The sequence below is a fragment of the Cololabis saira genome, chromosome 24 (genome assembly GCF_033807715.1).
Source record: "Cololabis saira isolate AMF1-May2022 chromosome 24, fColSai1.1, whole genome shotgun sequence".
NCBI lineage: Eukaryota > Metazoa > Chordata > Actinopteri > Beloniformes > Belonidae > Cololabis > Cololabis saira.
Genome location: NC_084610.1, coordinates 9688355 through 9712572, shown reverse-complemented (window position 1 = coordinate 9712572; position 24218 = coordinate 9688355). Strand labels below are relative to the sequence as shown.

Sequence of the window (24218 nt, the reverse complement as noted above, 5' to 3'; positions counted from 1 at the left end):
ATTTTTTTTCTAAGTGTTACTTTCTGTGACAATATACTGGTAACTATGAAGTATCAGGTTTAATATATTTTACAGTTTTTACTGTTCCAACAATCCTACTTGATGATCCTGATGAGGTGATGCACCGTTTTTGGATAATTTTTACAGATTTTACTTTTCAAATTGAACATTTAAGAGTAAAACATCAGTTACTCACCTTTTAATACTGCAACCAGCAGTTATCAGCAGGGTATGCTGCATTTCAGAAACTGATCAGAACCCAATAAAGATGGATCTGTATTCAAGCTGGTCTGAATAATTCTGTTTCACCCTAATTCTTTCATTTTGCCGCTGAAAGAGACATTTAAAAAGACAGAATTAATTAAATATGGGATAAACATACAGTCAGGGTGGAATGCATCTCTCTCCAGAAGCTGCAAGAGCTCAGAGTAAGATTCATTATTTTATGATAAATGCAGGTTATTTTCCTCAGATTACGTACCCGCTGAATAGATATTGACCCTTCCCCTACAATGCTTTATTTTACATTTGCACAATTTAAAATGAGTCATTGATGTGAGCAATTTACCGTAAATGTCAAACTGAACTCGAATGGTGGTTCTGGTTCAAAAATGTTGACAAACAGTCTAAAAAACACAAAGTGACCAAAACATATCCTTAAAATTTAAAACTTTTATTTGAGAACCAATGAAAAGGACTGAAATCCCCCTGTGCCTCCTATAGTAAAGAGTACTAACATGAACACAACGCAGGGAAGAGGAACGAGAAGGAAAAGAAAAGCAAAGCAAAGCGGACAGCTGGTGCCAGAGCAGGCATCATCACGGGCGTCAGCTTCATCGGAGGGGACGTTGTGAAGAAAAGGAGTCAAACTGAAGCCTACCAGCTCGTACGCGCAGGGTTTTAGAGTGCAGACATGTCAGGAAGAGTTTTCCCCTCCAATGAAGCCATTTCCAAATCCTGCTACTGGTTTGGGGTCTTTGAAAATGATACAAAAACAGGAGCTGGAAGCACAGGATTTTTTTTGTCTTTTTTTACCTGCGATGGTAAAACAATACTTAGACACTGAAGTTTAACACAAAAGGCAGCCTTCAGTCTCGTTTCACACAGGTGCTTTAACTTTAAAACTGACTATAAAAAAAAAAAAAAAAAACTTATATCAGCTGTCAAGTGGAGCACAACAAAATTACATAAACATTTTTCATTATATTTTTACTAAAATAAAAAAAAAAAAACAGAAAAAAAAATCGTAATGTTCACTCATTTCAAAAACGCACCCTGGGACATGTTTTCTTGTCTTTTTTTCTTCTAAGATTTCAATTCATAAAAAGACTTTTTAGGGGAAGAAATTGGCTTTTTTCTCCATTTCCATTAACAGCTCTGATACTCATCTCCTTACAGATTCACTAATCTCTCATTTCCAAAATCTCCCTCCATATCTGCAAGTTGCTTCAATAGTGTGAAACTGTATGAGACAGAAATTAGGAGCAGACACTTAAGGCCATTTTAATCCAAGCACACAAGAATCCTCTTTTTAAAAAAAGGAGTGTTTAACACAGGTGGTTCTGCAGATCCAGGGCCCTATTAGACAACTTCGCATAGCCTTTTCTGAAAATACAATTTATATTCAGATATTTGCAGCACCTGATCGGGATAAAAAAAATCCAGTTTAAACAACCTGCAACATCTGAGCAAGGTTGGGCGAGACTCGTGTAACGATGGGTCTACATTTCAGATCCATGTTCTCACTTGGGCAAATCTTAAATCTTCTCTTCTAACCTTAAACCACAGTCAGAAAGCAACTGGGTAGCCTGCGCAGGAGCAACACCTGAAGATGTAACAGCAAACGAGCAACATCAGGACTCAGATTCGTTCTTTTAGGCAGGGACGGGATCGAGCATTCAGAGTGTTTGACTGACAGCCACCACGGCTATTATTACTGAGGTAGAGATATATGCCCCGGGTCGGGACCGATGTTTTCATAAGCTCCCCAGCCAGAGAGGTGCCAGGTCTCAGCTCCATCACACACACACACAGACACACACACACAGAAATGACCTCACACACACATGCAGTTACAAACACTCAACCAGGACAGACACAAACAGCTTGGACTCTTTGATCCATCTGTTTTTCCGTCTCTCCACTGAATTCCCTGGATTCCTTTGTGAGCTGGCAGGCAGAGAAAACCATCGATGGTGACCAGGAATGAAACACTAGGATGCAACTGGAAAGTACACGCATACAAAAACACACAACAACAACACTACTACCAATTAGCTTATCTTCATAATACTTTGAACCTGGAGGGTGACAGCTCAGTGGCAGAAGCTGATTACATGCCATCCTATGACCTCTACGTGTTTGACTAAACTAAAAAAAAAAACTTCCCTTTGTTACCTTTGCTACATTCACTCGTCAAAACCTGCGGCGTGATAACTGGTTCTTTCCCCCGCGAGGGTCAGTTCACTTCGATTTCATTCACAGGAAGGATTTGTTCGTTTTAAATCTCAAAATACATCCAGTAATCAACCTAATAAAGAACTGCAGGATCTTTTTTTTTCCTCTTTCTATTAATGTCACTTTAAATTATAGTTTGAATAGAGTGTATACAGTCAATTGACCTCAGCTCTTTAGCAAATATTATGCATGACACGTTTTGATGTGATGTAACAGAAGCACTCTGACTGCTAATGAGCTAGTGAACTCACTAATTCCCCAAATCTTAACCCGCTTCCTCGGATTAAACTCACTTAATGGGTTTGACAAACAAAAAGAAAAGGGCATCATCGATAAAATGAGTCAACCAAAGCAGAAGGGGGAATAAAAAAAAAAACAATTTAAGAACAAGATGAGGACAGCAAAACCACAAAGAATAGGGAAAATAAAGTAGCTTTCTATGGCCTTGTTTACTCAAAACAAATATTCTAATAATTTCAGTCTTGGTCTTACAATTACTCTTTTTCTCTCTCCGCTTGGAGATTGGAGATGATAAATTGCTTGTTCAGAGTGGCGCGTATCCAGCTCCAGATAAGGGAGGAATCCCAACACGGAGATGTTGGACAGGAGTTTGGCAAAAGTTTGACGAGAGGATTTCACCAGATTGCCTGGATATGTTGAGGGAGACGAGGACGACAGCGTCTGTCGTCCATCAAAAAAAAAAAAACAACAAAAAAATAAAACACTGAGCAGTCGTTTCAGGGGAAAGTCTTGGAGCCAGTGCCCCTGAAAGCCAGATGGCTGCTGGGACAGGACCGGCCCTCACATGGACTCAAACTCGTCGATGCGCTGCTTCGTGTTGCCCGATCGGATCTGGCGCAGAGTTTTGTATTTGTCGCGGCCCGCTTTGACGTTCTCGGCGTGTAGCACGTCGTTCTGCGTCTTCTTGGTTTCGTCTCTGGCCTGTTCCAGCTCTGAACTTAATGTCTGGGAAAGCAGAGACAAAAAGAAGATGAGGAGATGGAAAAGAAGAGTGAGGACAAGACGGTGTAAGCATAGAATAAAGTAAAAACAGCACGATATCAAGAGGGCAGAGAAGTTGCAGATGGGACGAGTGGAAAAGGACACAGGACAGACGCAGGAGTTGGAAAAAAGGAAATTATCCTAAACATCTGATTATGTAAGAAGCCCTTTGGTTGTCTGTGTTGTAATCTTCTCAGCGTTTGACTGATGACACAACTCATGTAGAAAACAAAGCAGTGGACAGCGTTCATAGTGATTTGACGCATCGTTCTTTTAAAAAGGAGGTCATGGCAAATTTAAAAGTAGATGAATTCCTTTTTTCTCCCTTTTTTTTGACTTTAATCACTTTCTGGCTAAAGCTTCAGTACAGGTCCCAGCCTACGCTGTAGCCGAGTTTAAAACCAGTCTTTGAGATGTCAGTTGAAACCAGAAACACATTTTAGATTGGAAACCATCCATTGTGATTGATGGTCTGGAAGTCTGCTTTGAACCCAGGCTACAGTCTAAGCCGACACGTCTCCCGTTAAAGCAGGAGATTAAAGAAGAGCGGACAGACAAGTATGCCTTATCTTACCCTGATTTGCCATTGCTTGGCCCGTGTTTCTTCTTTGCAAACAAATTGCTGTTAGAAAATAATATAATCTTGTTGTTATTTGTGTTGGTTAGTGTCTTTTGATTGAATGACCCAAAAATGAACTATTTCAAAGACACATATTGTTCAACTGAAATGAGTTTTGATCCATTTAGGAGTAATTTAGTTTTAGACCTCATCTCTGTGCACATCTAGTGATATTGTGCGTTTATCAGGATTTACATAAAACACTGTAAATCCCGGACAGCTATAGATTTCACTGGGAGTGTCGGACGCCTCAGAAGTGTTCACCCTGTCCTCACCTGCAGCTGCTTCTTGACCCGCTCATTCTTCTGGGCTTCGGTGACGCGCTCCTCTTCGCTGCGGAGGTCCAGCTGGCTCACGCCCTCGTTGGAGAGCTCTGCGCTGGCCTCGGCGTGGTTCTCATCTTGCTCGTCGTGTTCGCTCTCGCTGTGGCCGCCTAGAGGTACGGGCACCACCGTCATGGCAGACTTTAGCTCCTCCTTGGTCTTCTCCAGGTCCTCCTGGGCCGACAGAGCCTGCAGGTGGGGGCGCGAGGACACAAGGACACGAGTCAGGCAGCAAACAGGTAAAGGTGGTGGGCTGTACAACACTTTGAATGCGTGTCCTACAGAACTGGGGCCGGATTCACAAAACATTCTTAAGAAAAAAAATCTTCTTTAGTGTCATTTTTTTCTTAAATTCAGTCTTAAGAAGAAAAAAGAGAAGAAGTCGTATTCTCCAAAAAAGTTCTTAAGTATTTTCTAAAAGTTCTCAAATTTGTTCTTGACCTTTTTCTTAACTTTAAGACAACCTTGACCTGTTTTAACATTTCTTCTGTGAAAAGGTAAGCCTCTAATATCACCTTTTTCAACACATTTGCACATGCACAAACAAAGACCCGCAATAAAGTCTCGCTTCAGGTGCATCGACTGAATATAATGAAATGAATAATAATATTATAATATAATTCTGGGATACTTGGCTGCATACTGCTGTGTGAACGGTCTGCTGGAGCAGCTACTGAATCGTTCATTTAGTAGGCAGTATACAGTACATACTGATGCAGTATGTAGCATGTAGTACTAAGTATGCCATTTCGGATACAGCCATATTTTAAGAAGTTCTTAAGTAGGAAAAATAAGAAATTCGTAAGAAATTACAGTTCTTAAGAAAATATTGAGGAATTGCACTTAAGAACTTTATGAACTTCTTAATTTTAGATATTAAGACATTTCTTAAGATCATTTTTAAGATCATATTGGTGAATCCGGCCCCTGAACTCCAAACATCAGGACAGTTTTTCCTGTTATTCATTACGAACCAGCTCATCTACGTTAACCTTTTAAATACAAAACATTTCCATAATGAGAGTTCTTTTGCAGTCTCTGTAAATTTGCTTCCTTGTCTCTTTTGTCATTAATGCCACTCAGCAGTAACAGACAGAAACATGTAGGTGGAAAAATTAGTCTTTGTGTCCTCTAGGAGTTTCTGCTGGCCTTTTTTATGGAGAGTGTAGAGTGCAAATAAAAAGTATGCAGATTTAACATTAGATAGTTTCTGAAAAGACGTTGCTAAGCTGGTGACAATGAGGAGGAGCGGAGGAGGTCTGCAGTTCATCGGGTTTGCTTGTAGACACAGGAAAAGCGTGGGTCGTAGAGCCTTGTGAGTGATGAGGGGAAGTAAAAAAACTGGCAAGGAAGCAGCTGATTTAATGCAATTATGGACTATTTCATTAAAAACAGCACTCTAATTGTACATGTCACCAGAAGAAGGGATGTAAAAGTCGATATACCTCAGCAGCATAAAGAATCTAAAATCTAACATTTCTTTAGAGAAAAAACAACATTTATCATCTGTCAGTGGGAACTTGTACCATTCAGAAATGTAAGAACATCAAGAGGTGAAACAATGAAACCCTGAATATTTCATTCTTGACAACTTAATTTTGTTTTATCAATTTATGAATTTTAATAAAAAGTTGTAACACTAAGCCACCACATCAAAGCTGATGAGTAATCCAGTACCTTGTACTGCCAGTCAGTGGCCTCGTCCTCCTTCTTCCTCTTGGCTTCCTCAAGGAGGGCGATCTTTGCTGTGAATTCAGCCAACTCAGCAGCCTGGTATAACATACAGACCTTGCAATTAAACACACTGCAAACAAAACAACCCTCCTAAATAATCTAAACAAAAAGCACCAGAGTGCTGAATGGGCAAACACTAGGACCCACCAGTTGCTCCTGGGTCTTCTGCTGGTCAGCAGCCTGCTTGGCCAGCTCTGACTTTGCCTCCTCGGCTGCTTGTCTTTCCCTCTCCAGCCTCTCGGCCTCCTCCCGTGATCTCTTTCTCTCCTGCTCCAGCTCCATGGCCCGACGAGTCTGTTCCTCAAGCTCTGTTCAGGAGCAAACGCACAACATGCTGTTTTTTCTTCCAATCTTGTTCATTTTTTTATACAAACAATTCAAATTTAAGGATGGATGATCTCTTCAGGTAGCGTCGATTTAATTAGAGGATACGCTTACAGATATATTTTAAATGTGTGTGATCACTGCAAACTATGGCAACAGGTGTTTCTGAACGTATAAAAACATATTAAACCATAAAGAGAACAATGAATGATTAATATGCAAACTTGTTCACGTCTATGATCCACACAGAAAAACTCATTAAATAAGCACAAAGGAGGCAGCTGGCAAAGATTGTTGGGGAAAGGAGATGTTACCTCTCTGAGCTTTCATTGTCTGCTCTTCGATCTGTTTCAGTCTCTCCATCAGCTCCTCCTTCTCGCGCTCTATCCTCTCCTTTTCTTTTTCTGCATGCTCTCGTTTCTTCTTTTCGTTTTCCAGCTGGGCCCTGAGAACATGTGCAAGACGTATCCCAGATGTATGAGTGCATTTAAAAATAAAAATCTAATGATTTTCAACAGCTGCATCGACGAAAAGGACATCAAGCCATTTACATGTGATCTGTATAAAAGCAAGCTGGAAACTCAGATCCTCCTCACACCACGATCAAGACTGCCCTCTAGTGGATGGCTTTCTGTACCTTCTATTTTGTAATTAAATAAGAAATATTGGACTTATATGGTCTTTTATTGTGGTGTATTTTGTAGTTGGTCAAGCCTAACACTTTACACAGTATTTTCTTGAAAGATACTTTCAAGAAATGAAAGTGACAGAAAATAGAAACTGTGATTTAGAGATGTTTGTTTTCAGTCCGCAGTACCTTTCCATCTGTTTGTGGTGTTTCTCCTCCCGGGCTTGGGCTTTCATCTGCTGCACCTCAATAGTATCGGGCTTTCTCCTCCTCATGTACAACTCGTGGTTACCCATACACAACGCCAAAATACGTTTGTTGATGCGCAGACGCGGAGCATAAAATACAAAGTCCTACAGGCGTTGGAAAAAAAAAAAGAAGAAAAGTGAAACATTTACACAACGCTCTCAATGAACCATTTGTCCCTTTTCCAGTTCTTCTGATGAATATATCACTTACAGGTGCTTTTTTGTCAATAGGTTTGATGACAAACTTCTTGTCATTGAAAGAAATATTTCGAATTTCACTCCAAGGGAAACCGATCTTTGGTGTCAGTCTGGAGAAAAGAAAAAAGAAATGCATATAGTAGGAACATTTGATCGTGCATACCAGTGTCATGATTATATACAGACAGGCCTCTAAAACAGTTGGTTGACAATCATCAACCAACGTTGCAATACACAACTAATCAATTAAAGCGAGTTGTCTCTGAACAGGAACGAATAGTTAAAAATGAAAGGGACAGTCTGAAGGCTGCTGGCAACAGAAAGAGAGAAACTAGGCCACCACAGTCTCCCTAGGATGGAGACAGAGGACCTACGATGACGGCAACAACACAAAGGTGAGTGGCAATGAGAGGAAATGGAGCAAGAGTAGTGATTAAGTAGTTATTAAATATATACTCTTCTACCAACAGGGGGGAAAAATCTGGACAAAAAGGACAGGAAAGACACTAATACAATGGATAGATCCAGCCTTCCTTTCCCCACCTTTCCCTTAGTTTTCAGTTCTAAAAATAGCCTTGTTTCCTCTAAACTAAAATCATCTTCTAAAAGGCACAGGCTCTCACAAAGTTACAAACAATTTACGGAAGAAAAAAAGGACCAGTAGCTTAAAAAGTGCAGAAAAATACTTAAGATTTGTTTCATGCAACCTCTGAATTTAAACTTAGTGTTTTTTCCTCGGGGTGAAATAAAAGTAAGAGCAAAAATCAGTTATGCAAACACAACAAAAATGTAAATCAATGAAAATCAATATTTCCCTTGTCATATGTCAAAATTAATTACTTTACGGCTTTGTCTCAGATTTGTGTGAATGCAGGTAAAGCAGACATCATGATGATGACGTGCACTGAAAGACACCTGCAGCTGTTCTCGTTGTGACATGTAACCGGCATTGCTGCCATTAAACAATCACCTGAACTGCGGCTCATTATCTTTTGTAGGCATTTGACTGAGTTATGGGTTATTTTGATACCTCTAAATGCTCTCCAATTACAAGTTCATTCAGAAGCTGATGCCTGATCTCATCACTTCTAGTACAGACTAGATTTATGGGTTTTCCCCAAAGTAGTTGTATCACTTTCTTTAAGAGTCTCTTACTTATCCTCATGCTCATAGATGTTGAGGCCAAGAGCGTCCACACCCAGCCACAGCTGCGTGCCCTTTTTGTTTTTGATTTCAAAGTAGTTGACACCATACATCTCCAGGTCCTGGGCGATCTTCAGATACTCCATCATCGAGTCCTCTCTTGAAAAGAGGAAAACAGGATCAAGTTTAAACATTTTCCAAGACACATTTGTTAAAATGCAAATACAGTGTTTGTCTTTAAAAGAAATGTGAGTTTGACAGACACCTGAGCATTCCTCTGTGTTCTTCATGCCATGTCTGTATCCTGTCTTCCCACTGCTCCTTCGTCAGCTTGTGCTGCTCCAGGACTCTAAACACAAGAATAATGTTCATCAAACATCAAATATCCAAACTGCTATATCAAGAGGAAGCCACATAAACCTTTAATAGAGGATGTACCCTAGTTTTCCTGTGAAAAGAGGGTCATTTTCATGGAGTCATGCAAGTCTTAACATCATTTGTGCGTAATTGTGTACCTCTGAGGCAGCAGTCTGTCGTGGCTAAGGTACCCAGGCTTGTTGACATCTTTGCTGTAGTCTCCATACTTGGCCTGGACGGCATATGAAGCCAGCAGCACAGCCGTCTCTGGAGGGCAGTAGTTCTCATCGTTCAGGAGGGCCTCCTTGACCTATGAAGTATACACATCTACTTATCAAATCATAATTACATACTATTGAGATAAAAAAGTCATAAGAGTGATAGAAATTAACCACTCAAACCCGTTAAGATACAATATATCCTGACATAATTCATTTAGATAAAATCTGAGTGTGAGGCAGAAGACGGTGTCTGGTTACCTGCAAGAAGAAGAGTCTCTGGGTGATCTCTTGGATAAGCTCCTCCGAGACGTCCTCAGGAAAGAACTTGGCTCTGAACTTGAACTGCAGAGGGTTTTCTTTCTTCACATCTTGTTGGGTGACCTGAAAGGCACACTCCAACATTAGATTCATCTATTCATAGACTCATAAACTTAATATCTAAGGTCACATCCACACTAGTCTCTTACAGCCACCGTAGTCGACAAAAATCGATGGCAAAAACAGTTGACAATTGATTTAATAGTTGATTATTAGTTGGTTATGTCGTCAAACATTTGTTTCATGCTGCGGATCAGAACTTACAACACTTCTTAAAAGGAATAATGGTATTCATGTTTCTTTTAATGGCATCAGTCAATGTAACAGCTTAAAAATACTGATATTTTTGTCTGTGTTTTCATGTGGCTGATGTCATATTCAACTCTCTGTCCACTAGTGGGAGTGTCTCACTTGTGAGCGATACAGAGCAGAGAAACTTGTACTCTCATGACAAAAAACATGTTTGGCTTTTTTTTTTTTCCTTTCCTTTCTTTCTGAGATTAAGGTCCAAATATCTCAAATGTTTCCATCCAAAACTCCATAAAGAGACTCACTGCTCATTTATCGTAATGTCTACCGTGTCATCCTGTACACCACTAGAAAGTTCTTGGTTCCTACTTTCAGAAACAATTAAAATGTTTGACTGGCAAAAAAGGATTCAGAAGTAAGAAGCTAATGTTACAAATGTGTGATCATAGACTGTAAATATGTGAGACACGGTGGGGAATCTCGTCTGTGGTCGTACTTCAGAAGTCCCGGGGACGTAAGGACTCATGTACTCTCTGCTTTCCGGTCTTCTCTTCCTTTCAGCTGTTCCCTTCAGGGGTCACCACAGCAAATCATCTGCCCCCGTTTAACCTTGTCCTCTGCATCCTCTGCGCTCACAACAACCAACTTCATGTCCTCTTTCACTTCCGGTAGTTTGTTAATATTCTAGATATCTTTAAAAGGTCAAGGAGTTATGATTATGAGAAGTGCTCTGCCAAATCCTGCTGGCAACATCGGGATGGTCATAAAGGAGTTTTAACTTGACCTAATTTTGCAGTCTTATGAGCAGCAACGTTTGCTCATAACACATTAAATAAATCACATATTTGTGACTGAAGAAATTATTTTTAATGTTTTCTTGTTAGTTGACACATGACTTAAACAGTCTTAGGCTAAGTTTAAAACCCAATATCTAAATAAAATGGTTTAAACCATTGTGCAATTCATTATCCGATTAGGCGATTAATGGTTTCAATAATTGATAGATTTATCGACTATAAAAATAGTCATTAGTTGGAGCCCTATGACAGGAGATGTCCAGGCTACTTTGCCAAGTTTGACCCTTGAAAATGACTATTTTCTGATCTGTTACGGACTCTATTTCACTTTGTAAATCGAAGGGGGTGCATCGTAATGTTTATAGGTGAAACAAAGCATTTGAAAATGAGGATGTAGTTGCACAGATTCACTTCATGATTTTCTGTTCAAGATCACTTCATATCCTTCCCCAATTCAGAGAGCCTAGACTATACAACCATGAGATGACACAAGAACGCACCTCAACGACACTAAGCAAGAACATTGAGACAGAACAGAAACCACTGCCGTCTCTGTTCTTAGTATCAGCTATTGCTGCAGTCAAAGTGTGCAAGTATCCACACCAGGGCTGATAGATTGATATTTAAGCTATACTGTAATACCAATATGTAAACAGGAATATTTCATAACAGATATGCACTTAATGTTTCTTTGAGACAGTACTTTTCCCTTCACATTAGAGCCGCTTGATCTGCTCGTGTCAGAGCCCATAAAAACAGGTGAATCTGAACTTTCTCTGCTGATTTAGTCTGTTTAACCTTATCAATATCTGCACTCAGGCCTCTTCATCACACATGATAGCGTAGTAGAGCCAGTCGAGGACATTAACATTCCTTAGAAAAAGGCATCAATTCTGACTTCATAAAATCTGAATTTCAGAGTTTCCCCAAGTCAGAATCGTAAAATAATGCACAACTCACGAGAGATGTCTATGCCAACATATAAACCAATTATTTTCTATTACCTTTTTAGTTGCATGTTAAGAAATACTGTGTAGAAGTTAACATTTAATGGAAAGTACTTCATGTGCCCATTTTCCTAAACGCAGTCTAAAAATACAAAGATGAAATGTTGTCCACATCACCTAGATCTAAGTGACAGACATTTGTAGAGTTTGTTTTTTACCATAAAGGAAAAGAAAAAAAAAGGAACAGAAACACAGTATTTGTATTACTATAATATAAGACAAGGCCTGTTAATGGACTGTACTTCAGAAGCATTTTCATTGGACGATACACAAAATAAATGCTGTCATTGTCAGCACAACAAGAAGTTCTGATATCCAGTAACAGATGCTGGTGGTGGGCTGAACATGTGCACACAGCAGGCGCTCTGACATACAAAACGATTTTCATGAGCCTCCATTTGTTAGGAAACCCTGCCAGCAGCCCACATGCATACACACAAACACCTCACACACTAGTAGTAGTGTGTGGGGGAATTTTCTGTTAAGCGCATTCAGAAGCACACAAACATTAATAGTGTGGGTGTTGGGGTGTGGTGGTCTGAGGGAGAGTTAAGTTGCTGAAAGGGAACATATGCAGCTACAGACTGCAGAAGATCACTGAGGCAAATCAAAAACAGACACTAGCTTTGTTATAAAAAGGGTCCTGACATTAAATTTAAGTCATAAAATGAAAATTAAACCAATTATGGTGACAAAAAGAGAAGATTAAAGCAAAAGAAGACATACCTTCTTATTTAGTTTGAGCCATGTGACGTAGCCTTTACTGTCCACATACTGTAGGCCAAAGAACCAAACCTCACGCAGACCCACTGTTTTCACCACCTGGGAGGGAAAAAAATTAAATAAAAAGGAATTTGAAATGTTTATGCTTACTAAAACCTTTGTTTTAACAATCGTCTCTACAGTAGATTTAACTTTTAAGCAGGACAATGTGGGCAGACAGGATACAGGTGAGGAGATATAATGTGGTGAGATGATGTACACTTTCCACAAATACAACTGTACAGCAGACGGCAGTTTGCGGCAACAAAAGAAACATGTTTTTTGGTAAAAACTAGTTCAATTTAAGAGCTCATGCTACTATGCTGTGGATATGTCTACAATTGAAGAAAACCGCCAGGGGGAAGTTGTTACGCAACTACGTGAGCTTGTGACAATGATGGAGGTAGCAGCCATAACAATGCTGATTGAAGTGGATATCAACATTCAGTTTTAAACATTGCCATGAACCACAAATTAAAATAATCAATGAAACCCTTCCCTACAACATGTAGGACCGTGGCCCTCGAGGACCTGGACAGGAGACCGCCACTTTAAATAAATAAAACAACAACAAAAATGAAGCATTGATCAATTCTTTGTCAGGTTAACACAAGTAAAACTTCAATATTTGATCCAGTTGTATCGTTTGGGATTCACTGGGCTCAACTGAAATTATGCTCTGGGCTCTTATACCATTGCATAAACAAAAATCTCAAACTTCAAGGAACTGAATCAAAGTTGCAAAGAAGAAGAAGAATGCTAACATTCTTCCACCAAGATGTGAGACTGATATAATGCAGATTACATCATTTTTCCATCAATGATTCCTTCAGGCTGTCTACAAAATACTGAGTGATATACTTGTATTCATGAACCGTGTATGATTTTCCTTATGTTTGGTTGAATAGTGGCATAGTGTGCTATATCATGCTATACTTGTTTGTGAAAAAGTTGCATTTAACCAATTTCAAAATCCATGACAACCACATGACTTATACATGACTCTTCCAAGTATCTCTTAGAACTTCTCTAAACCCTTTTTTAGTCTGCTGCTGTCAAATAAAATAAAAATATCTACATTTTTATTGGAGAACAATGTCTAAATACAAATGAAAAGTTCAACAAAGGCACTTAAAATATTTTTGTTCATAGTTGTCAGTTAAAGTTTCAACAAGGCTGAATAAATTATATTTATTAACTTTAATTTTGTCGAATTTGAGAAAATTCCCTAAGAGTTTGTTACATGGGAAGGCATTGTTCATCTCAGTGCCTGGCTATAAAAGTTATTTTGCGGAGTAAAATCATCTTAGCGTGATTACAATACATGCTTGTACTCTAATATAAAAAAACAAAAATATAAATAGATGTGTCCATGTGAAGATTTGTGGTCGTCCCAGTTTTGCTTACCTGGTCAAACAGTTGTTTTCCTGTGGTGTTGGGCTGGATGGCAAACTCTAGCTCTGCATCCATGGTGGTCACACGGACATTGATCTGAAAACAAAAGGATGATGGCTTCAAGGTCAACAAGATAAGTAATACATAGACTGATCTAAAACATGCATGCTCCAGATGTCCGCGAGATCTATAAAAAAGGGATTTTGAACTGTGTTTGCTTAATTGTTTTGTTTAAACTCTGATTTGTTTTTTTAGATTTTTAGTTGCACTTCCAATGTGCATATTGCACCAACAACTGTAAAAGAAAAAAATGTTTTTATTGACTAAAGAATTGCAAACAATCTGTATAAAGGATAGAATATTCAGCTCAAAACAAAAAAGTAAAATTACACAACTAACTTTTTGTCTGTTTGCACACAAAAAACAAAAAATAAATTAATACTATATAAAACTGATTGAGGCATTCTGGATGTAGGCATCAATACTGAATTCATGTATGGTCTTTCTCTTCCTCAGGTGGGAAACACTATTTGTAGATGTTGCAGAACTTGCACAACAGAACACAACAGCAGAAAATGTTTGCTCTCTTTCTGAGCAATTTCTCAAATTGTTTCCATCTTACAGTCTAAGCACTCGTCCATGGTGAGCAAGCCCCATTTTTCAAGGCAGCAGCCTGTTACTCAAAGGCCTCTGGTGGGTGGAGCAGAGGACAACAGCATGTCATTGGCTGCGCCTTGTTAAGCGGTACTGGCAGTGGGCCTAGTGGCAGCTGATGGCACATAACGAGGAAGGGCTGATCTCTGAGGCATCCGACATCCTTCCTCCCACATCTACTCGCACATTATTAAGTATGTTCCCTCAGCAGTGCTTCATTGTGAAAGTGTAGAAAGTACAGGCGAAGGTGTGAGGCTAAGAGAGGCAGAGTGTATAAATACAGTTTTGCATGAATTGGGGAGGGAGTGCAACAGGAAGCGAGAGATGATGTGGGGTGTACTCCCATTTCAGATTCAGTTACAGTGAGGTTACTGTCCAGTCAACCATACAAGTCTAAACATAAAAAAGAAAATGAGGCAATGCAACTTCCCATCAGTGTAATTAGTAAGAAGTCCTTACTAATTACACTGATCCCCCTCTTGTGGGTTCTCTCACCATCACTACAATGAATAATCCAAGAAATGTGTGTCTATACAGTAAATGTCGGTAATCACATGCTCACTTTAGCTGCATAGATCCATCACCTTTCCATTTAATACTTAAGTTATTGGTTTATGCAGGTTAACCTGCATAAACTCTCCTTCATGAAGCATAAGTAATACCCAAAAATCCATTCAAATAACATAATTCCTAGTGTTTGAAATCCATATTTGTGAATTAGTTAATAGAATCTGGCCAATGTGTATACTATAAAGCACATAAACTGCATTTATGGTGTCATCCTTTAATAATATTCAGATAAGATGCTGCAGAGTGAAGCACAGGCAGAGTGCACAGCAAAGCTGCAAAAGCAGAACCACCGCGCTTCAGTACATTCTTGGCACACCCTGTCTTCCCCTCTGTATAAGGCTAAAAGCTCCCGCTGCCGTTACAGCACCTCTCTGTCACTTACACACACAGGGTTGATTGATTTGAACATGAAGACATACTTGTCTTTAGGCCTGGACATCCAGAGTCGCAGCATTCTAGCAGCAAGCTGCGTTTTGTTTCTCTACATTTCAAACAAGTAGCACAAATCTTCCTTAGCAACGAGCATTTTTATGCACTGCAACTGAAAGAGAGGGTGAGAGGTCATTGTTGGCAACGAGTGGTAGCCCTGCTGTGTTGTGGATACGAGCATGGTGTGAAGACTATTTGTTTCCTGCACCAACAGACGCGAGAGGTTTTGCTGGTGCAGACGAGCAGCCCACAAAAGCAACGTCAGAAAACTAATATTCATGGTTCACTTCACCGACTGGAAGATTTAAGGCTTAGTGATGACTTTAAGAGAACCTGCCTCGTTGACTTTGTGTTACATGAATGCTTATGAAGGACATTATGCTGAGCTGAGGTTTCCAAGTGACCTGCCTTTGCCAACCCTTGTGTGAGTGCCGCTGACCTCCCATCGGTAATCAGCTGTGAGAGAAGCACCCTTTGTGTCTCAAGTGAGCACGCGAACCTGTGCGCATGTGTGTGTGAAAACATTGCAAACTCACAGGGTGAAGAGGAGGAATCCTGACCAGACGGCCAGTTAATCCTCTCTCCCCTGCAGACTGAGGGGGAGGAAACGAGGGACGACAACAAAAACAACAACATGCTGAGACACTCAGGGAGCTAATCACAAACTCCAACGACTGAATCGTCTAGAAGGAGTGACTTTTGCAAGTCAATCCCTTAAGGACACATTATGAAGACTATCTGGTGGCACGAGCCATAGCGATTGGGACCTAGCAGTCTGTATACAAAAGACAAAATTACTCCAATTAAAAATACAATATTGAGGGAAGAGTTGAACCAGTAATATACAAATAAATAAATAATACCAAACATGAATAGAAAACAATTAGAGCTGGGTATCATCACTGACCTCCCGATACGATACAATAGGTCCCAAGTCGATACGATTTCCGATACAATATCGATATTCTAGTTACAATACCAATTTTGCTTTGGCAATGGAAGGGATTTAAAAAAAAAAAAAATTTAAATCGGTACTTGGATTTATGTATCGATAATCGTTCCTACACATGTATGGATAAAATATCGATATTTTCAACCCACCCCTAAAAACAACATGTACACATTCAAGACTTCTTGCTTTTTCCATTTTAAGTACAACTACATGCATGTTACAGATACTGTTTCGGTACTACATTAATTGAGGTTCCAGGCAAGCTGAAGTGATACTACATTATAAAGACACCACATCATTTATGAAAAGTCAAAGTAAAACTAAAAGAAGCAGGAATATCATTGTTTTAAGCATACAATTCTCAACAATGACAACAATGACAAACCCACACCGTGGTCAGTCCACGAGGTACAAACTATCCTACAGTTAACAGTAGATGGAAGAAAATTTTTAAGGCAATTAGTAGAGCATACCACCTAGATTATGGTACTACCTGTAGTGAAAAAGAACATTTCTTACATGTACATAGCTTACCATACCATATAATGAAACAAAGCTCTGCGTGACTTGATCAAATTAATTTCCCCTTGATAAAGAAGTTCTAGTTTGGCACTGGTCTGACATCCAAATACACATTTGTAAGCTCTGGTGACAACATTTTTAAAACTCCCAGCAACATTTTCTATTTTCTAATTGACGAAGTGTGAAACAGAAGGTCCAGCCTCAATCGTTATATAAACAAAAATCCTATCATGGCCACTTTGAGGATTTCATTTTTTGATGTTTCTAAATCCTGCTCTCCATTTCAGTTGCAAAGAATAGTTCTCACTCAGATTTGACCCTTGTTAAATGTGCAGCTGTTTAGTTACTGTAAGCTGTTTAGAGAAGCTTTGCTGAGAGAGGTCTTAAAACAAACACACATACACTTCCATCAGTAGAGCTGTTAATCTGGTCTGCTAGGCTCCGAGCAACTGTCTGTCCCTCTTATTAACCCACTTGTAGAGCGAGGCTGTCCTCAGAGGAAGGGAGAAATGTAAAGATGAGTGACAACGAATAAGGGACTTTTTTTTTTTTTTAATGAAAACAGAAAGGAACTTTTCAATACTCCAAGTAAGTACAAAAACAACAACTCATCACTTATATTCTGAATGAGGTGAAGGGTCAAACAAAGTTTTGGCATGCACCAGTATCACAACGTGTCCATCTATAGTTCAAGCAACCCACACAGCTTTCTTACTTCTTATGGCTCCAAGTACCTCTTACATCCCATAGTTCCCTATATTTTAATATTATTCCCAATATTTACACCCTTTTTTACAGCTTTCCAATTACTTCCTTCCCTGATAGAAAAGCTTTCTCTACAAGCTGCTCTTTTACTTCCATAGTGCCAGGATGTTGACATAAACCAGCCCCCCAAAGTACACTGGCCCCCTCTCCAGCAAACAGGAAAACAGCCGCAAGCTAGGAAGCAATGAGGGCCTTCACCAGCCACCTTATAACTCCTCTGCACTCCAGCCCACAAAGAGGACCAAAGAGAGGGGGTGGGAGATTGATGCAAGGAGAAATGGGAATAGCTCACATTTAATTTATCCTTGCTGAATGCACTCAGAAGATGAATACTTCAAAATCGTTTTCTCTTATCGTTAAGTCTGCATATAAAAACCAGCATATCCACCACTCGTGGCATCTAACAAGCTATGGATCCGTCAATGAAAAAGCTGTGATGGAGCCTTGGTGCACCTAAAATAGCTTTGCATTGACACTTCCAGTTATAAGTGATGACAGAAGATCTCAGATATATTTTGTACCTTTGGATGGGAATCTAATAGACTGAAACAGATTTTTTTTTAATTATTGTTTAAAGAATCTTTAATGTGCATATCAAGAAATAATTGACAGTATGCTACCTTATGTGTATTACAAGTCACGTTTACGTTACATTTTTCTGCAGAAGAAAATCGAAACTCTGAATTTGCAACTGAAGTTGTGCTGCGGGGCCTGGTGCCTCCATTGAATAATGTTTTTCAAATAAGCGCAATATAGTCAGATGATGAAGGCATTGGATGATCACTGAAAAACACCTTGTGAAAGCATAGAAAAGGTTTTTGCGACAGTGAATTCTTTTTCAAATTAGAGCCATTTCCATTACAAGATTTCTTTTTCAATATTTGGGTTTTGCACAAATCTAGGAAATGAAAGTATAGTGGAACAGCAGTTATAGCAACACTATGTAAAAGTAATGCTTTGACAACTATGCCACTACTCACAAGTTAAAAGGAAACCCTAAAGGTTGCCTTCAGAAGCCAAATACCTGTGACTGAGAATCATGCACTTGTATGTTAAGAGAAAAAGTTGTTATTACTACAAATTAAACCCTAATCTATGTAGTTCAACTCAATCTCTTATCATTTTGTGACTGACATTTCGTTGTCTGACACCGTTCCCTGGGGTGGCCAGGTCAGAGAGACCCTCCACGTGCTTCCTCTGTTTTATATATCAGTGTCCCGTGTGAAAGGCTATACTTGCTGTCAGTTATTGTTTGACACATAAGCTGCACTCAGCAGAGCAGTCGGCACTTCGCTGCCACCAGATCCATTTCTGGGACCGTTCCCCTGTGACTCAGGGAACAAGAGGGGGAAGTGAAGAACGATATCAGTCTAGCTCTTCCTCTTCTGAAGTTTCTTCAACCTCCACCCACCACCCACAAAGCAGGAGAAGTGCTTCCCTTGTGATATGGCATAAGTAAGCTTGGCGTAATTTAGGGTTAATATCATAATAAAAGAAATATTTAAAAATAACCCTGATAATTAATAATCAGTCTCATTTAACAAATACCATAGCTGTCACCACTGGATAAAGTAGAACCACTAAAAGAGTTTATGCCCTTCTAATGACGTTATCTCCTGTTCTGCTACGAATGTGGCACATCTGCCTTGTGCACGTCTTAAATTGGAGGCTTTATTTATGTTTCTGTACTAATTTCCAATGAATGGTTCTTATTCTTTATGGGTTATGTAAATTATTAGATTACTAGAAGCCTGATGTCTGTTGCAAATAGCTTATTAAGCTTTCTTATGTAGGCTTCAGAATAATTTACGTTAAAATCTTTCCACTAAAGAAACAGCACAGATTTTGTATCCAGTTAAGACTAGAATGGATCAACACACAGCAGAGTGGGTACAGTAGTAGTGGGTTAATTTGGCTTATGATCACTATTCATAAGAATCCAGCAGCACTGTTCAAGGTTTTCCTTTTCCATCTTAACCACAAATACAAACTGCAGCATGCAGTAATATTTTCACAGCATCTGTGACAAGCGAATGAGACAAAATGTGCTTACAGATGTGAGACGCAGCTGACGCTTTTGCTCTGTCAGTGGCTCCCATCTACCACCATTTATAACACAACGCAGCACACTTGCTAAGTTAATAGGAATCTTATGTTATAAAAGATATAAAAAAAAGATAAACTAACTTGGGGTCAGCAAAAAGTAGTGTTTTGAGTTGATAACCCTGAAGCTTTAGTTGTGTAAAACCACCATTGGTAGGTTTTATACAACCACTGACACAGTTACGTTTACTATTATGAATTGCTATGGCAACACATCATAATGATGTAAGAAAACCAAGACAATATGAGGACTTCAGTCGATTATCTCACGATGTACTGTCCAACGTTCCCCAAACAGTAAATATCTCATGCCCAGAATAACATTGTAGTTTCACATTGGCAACCTCACAGAAAAGTGACTGTATGCCATTAGTTTAATAGATTAACCTAATAATTTTTTCTTCTATGTCTGAAAAGGGCTTATGAATGCTTTCAGAAGGAGACTGATGCAAGTAACAAGTTTCACGAGCATATCTATAAGTGTCCTTCTACAAGGGTCAGCCCACATTAGCTGATCATCATTTCTGCTTTACATGGGAAGGACAACGGCCAATTGGATTGCCCAGCACTGAAAACAGGCATGGAAATGAACAGAAATTAAAAATGATTACACTGAATCACATGCTTGAATAATTTCATCAAATGGATGAAGAAAAGTGAGGTAAAACGAGGAGTGAAACAGCACACAATCATAGAAGCTTGAAGATAACCAGTCAAAACAAATAACTTATCGGGGTAATTACGGAGTGCCCTTCAGTGAAAATGTTAGGTTAAGTGTGTGGAACTCAACAGCAAAAAAAAAATAAAAATTATTAACATTGAGAAGCACATTGAGTCGTCAAATGACTTGTAAAGATGCAGGTTGTATATATACGCTGAAACGGCCTGCATGACATGCCGCTCTGCTGCTAGTAGTAGTCCAACAATGAGATATTCAACCTCAGGGGTGCCTTCTGATCGACTATCAGAATAGTCGTTAGTTGCAGCTCTATTCAACATCCACTCTAGTTTGCTATGGATAAAAAGGCTCTCATAGCTGTGGAAAACAGACAGTCATCGTGAGACTGAATTTAATTGGTTTTGTTTTTCTGTTGTTCACATCTTCACACTCTGGCATCCCCTCCAACCTTTCAACAATTGTAGTGGTGTTGCAGCTTCATAGCCAGCGGGTCAGGCAGTTTACTTCACACTCTGGCACTTGTTTACTCGGAGGAAGAATACAAGGAGTGGGAAGAGCCCAGGGTATAAATCTGCCACTTCCCAGAATGTTCAAATAAAGGTTTCAATTATAGGAATTGTAGTAACTACAGAGCATTTGTAAGGAGGCCGTTTTTACAAGCACTTTTGGGAGGAACAAATACACCATTTAAAGCTTTAGACTCAAATATTTAACCCTGAAATAAGCTTTTTTCATCACACAGTCAAAGTCAATTAGGGCAGGATTTAACCAAGTCTTTTTTGTGGGTTTCTTTCTACTTAAAGAATATCTGTAGACTAGAGTATGACGAAATGTATTTGCAACCCAAATGTCCTCCAAATCTTACCGGTTTAGGCATCTTTGCTTCCTCTCCACCTTACACCCAACAGCTGAGAGGATAAATCCCGTCACAGGACGGCAGCAAAACCTGTATCACAGGATCTGAAAGTGAAAATTATTACCATTAGCCACATAAGGGACATGGGGAAAACTTTTGTAATTAAATCATACGCAAATTTGATTTCAATAATGAGGTAGTCCTTATAGAAAATTTGCCTCTTAGCTGCAGCAGAAAATGATGCAAAGTGAAAGTGTAATGTAGCTACAGTCAGTTACGACATTGGATAAGTTGAGTTTCCACAACTCATGCTAGAAAATAAAAACAATGGATCAACAATTTTGCTCAGCAACAGCAGCCATCACCACAATATATGATGTCAAAATCCTATCTTACTGCTCAGAACTATTTAAATCAACCCCAGTTTGAATGAATGAATGCATTCAGCTCACGTCACACTGCCACTATACTGTACAGCACATATGGCGTTTATTTGGACGCAACCTGTTCTTTGAAATATGTGAAAATGAAAACTATCCAAGCTGAACAACAAAATATTTATATAATTTCTCTCTCTAATCAATTGTATCTAAACTGTTTTTGTTGAGGTCTCCCTCGCTGTACTTCATGCTACATGTACGGTATGTATTTTATTACTTTCCCAGCAGAACAAGCTTAGTTTAGAAATGACCCGTGCTAAACAGTAATACGATACCAAATGAGTCAAGAAAAGTAAGAGTTTCCCTTGGTTCCCTTTGTGCAGACACATCATGAGTAACACCTGAGCTGCTGTATGGCTTAATGGTGTGTAAAAGATAGAATTTCACAATCTCAAAGCTCCATGTGTTCACTAACATACCATAGCCTGCTCAAATGAAAGGTTACATGATAAGTTTTAGGCATGGCTTTGCTTAAGGACATTCAATACAGCAGGGATACTTTGTCTCATGGTGGCAGGCAAGCAAAAAAAACATTTCTCTTCCAGGAATTCACAAATTACACCCTCATAGCAACTTAAACAGCAATTGGAGAACCCAGTTTGGGTCATTTATCTGAGAAGTCCTGCGTTTTCAGCAATACCTATTATGGTACAATTAATCTTAGACTTCATATGAAGTCAACAGTGGGGGTAAAAAATAAATACATTCTGAATTATGAAAGAAGTGAAATGTGAAATTGGGATGTGACTACATCCAATGTTCAGATTACTGTGAAGGAGAATGGGAGGAAATTGGCATTTTGACACACCACTCATTAAAAAATATATATATTTAAAAATCCAATATTTCTAAATTTCCTTATTGATAAACGGTCTCAATGAAAGTAACCAGCTAGCAGTTTCACTGTGGCCACCCCCTCAAAATTGTCTTAAAAAAAAAAAAAAAGTTTCCCCCCTTTTAGACATTTTAAAAATTGGTAATCAAAATACACTAAAATAAAAAGATAAAAAAAGTCCTGAAATATTTATAAATTCTTCTTAAATCAAAAAGGTGTTTAAAAATGTTTGACATACCACTCATTTTAAAAAATGAGTTTAAGAAAAAAATTTGAATTAAAAAAAAATTGTAAGGTTAAAATCCAATATTTCTAAATGTCCTTATTAATAGTGTCAATGAAAGTAACCAGCTAGCAGTTTCACTGTAGCACACATGTAGCGGCTCCCCTCAAAATTGCCATTAAAAAAAAAAAAAAAGTTTTCCCCCCTTTAGACATTTTAAATTTGCACCAAAAAATACACCAAAAAATAAATAAATAAAAAAGTTTAAAACATTTTTATTAAATTAAAAAGGTATTTAAAAAAATAAAATATGTTGCTTAATTATTACATTTGAATTGTTTGTTTTCTAGCCTTTTGTAGGTATTTTTCTGTTTGCCGCCGACTCTGCTGTCACTGTAATCTGCCCACAATTTAACTCAACAAGACAACTGTTGCTCTCCTGGCAGCATGTTAGCAGCGGCAATATGACACGGCAGAAACGTTCAAATTCACCTTGTTTCCCAGAAAAAAATACCATCTCACGAGAACACATCAAAGCCAACTATTATACAGCAGATTCCCCCTGAGGAGTGGAAGTGTGGCTCCCGAAGAGCTGACATTTTCAAGATAAAGGGTGTAGTCTACATAACGGGATGGCCGAGCTTCGCCTCGCTCAGGATGGCCAACTTACAAACGCATTAAAAGTCCTGCTATTATAAATGTGCCGCATTTACCGCCTTAATAAGAAGTGTTGCGTTTAAATCCCACCAAAAGCCTGGTTTGAGTGCGTCCCTATGCTGTTAAGTGTGAGCCGGGCGAACACGAGGACGAAACTTGGAGAGAAGCTCATCTTTTAGGGAGAGGCGACTCACCGGAGCTCGGCGGAAAGACGGTCTGGGACCAGATGGGACCCAATAATCTCGATGAAAAATCCGCTTTTGTTCCCAGTTCCTCGTTGCTTTGCTGCGTTTGTCGAAAAATGAAAAGAAATGCCCGCACATATGCGAAAAGCGTTGAAGTCTAAACAACCATAAGGCGATTTGGGGTGCAAGTGTGAAACCCGCGTAGTGATATACCGCCGCTTCCGGTCACGGATTACAAAATAAAAGCATCACCGAAACGAGGAGAGGGACGACCTAACTCTGCGCACTAAATGAACAAGTATGAAACGAAAGAAAAAGATAATATAAAGCTACATTAATCTACTTCAATCTTTCAACGCCAAATGAAATCAAATATAGTCTATCGAGACGAAGAACATTAATAATGTCTGATAATGCAAGAATGTGGGTTCTGTTGTCTTTTATTTTGGGACGAAAATACCTCATTTCCGATCATGGCATCAGTTTATATATCCTACTTGACACAGCTCACTGTAGAGATGTTCAATATGGCTGTCAGTGGCCGTGAAGAAGAATGCAAGATATGT

The 24218-nt window shown here is 39.1% G+C and overlaps 1 protein-coding gene across 2 annotated transcripts; it reads right to left on the bottom strand.

Annotated features, from left to right (window-relative positions):
- Positions 1-652: 652 nt before the first annotated feature.
- On the bottom strand, positions 653-23843 carry LOC133425223 (radixin-like). 2 transcript variants are annotated; one of them, XM_061715954.1, is made up of 16 exons: positions 23662-23843; positions 21322-21416; positions 13795-13878; positions 12352-12447; positions 9513-9635; positions 9192-9343; positions 8942-9025; positions 8689-8835; positions 7547-7643; positions 7277-7440; positions 6774-6904; positions 6283-6443; positions 6079-6171; positions 4354-4590; positions 4034-4081; positions 653-3423 (listed from the first exon to the last, which is right to left on the bottom strand). In XM_061715954.1, the coding sequence occupies exons 2-16, from the start codon at positions 21331-21333 to the stop codon at positions 3259-3261; spliced, it is 1794 nt and encodes a 597-aa protein (XP_061571938.1). In that variant the 5' UTR covers positions 21334-21416; positions 23662-23843; the 3' UTR covers positions 653-3258. The 2 variants fall into 2 exon arrangements, with proteins under 2 accessions (XP_061571938.1, XP_061571939.1); XM_061715955.1 differs by lacking the exon at positions 4034-4081.
- Between the last annotated feature and the right edge of the window lie 375 nt (positions 23844-24218).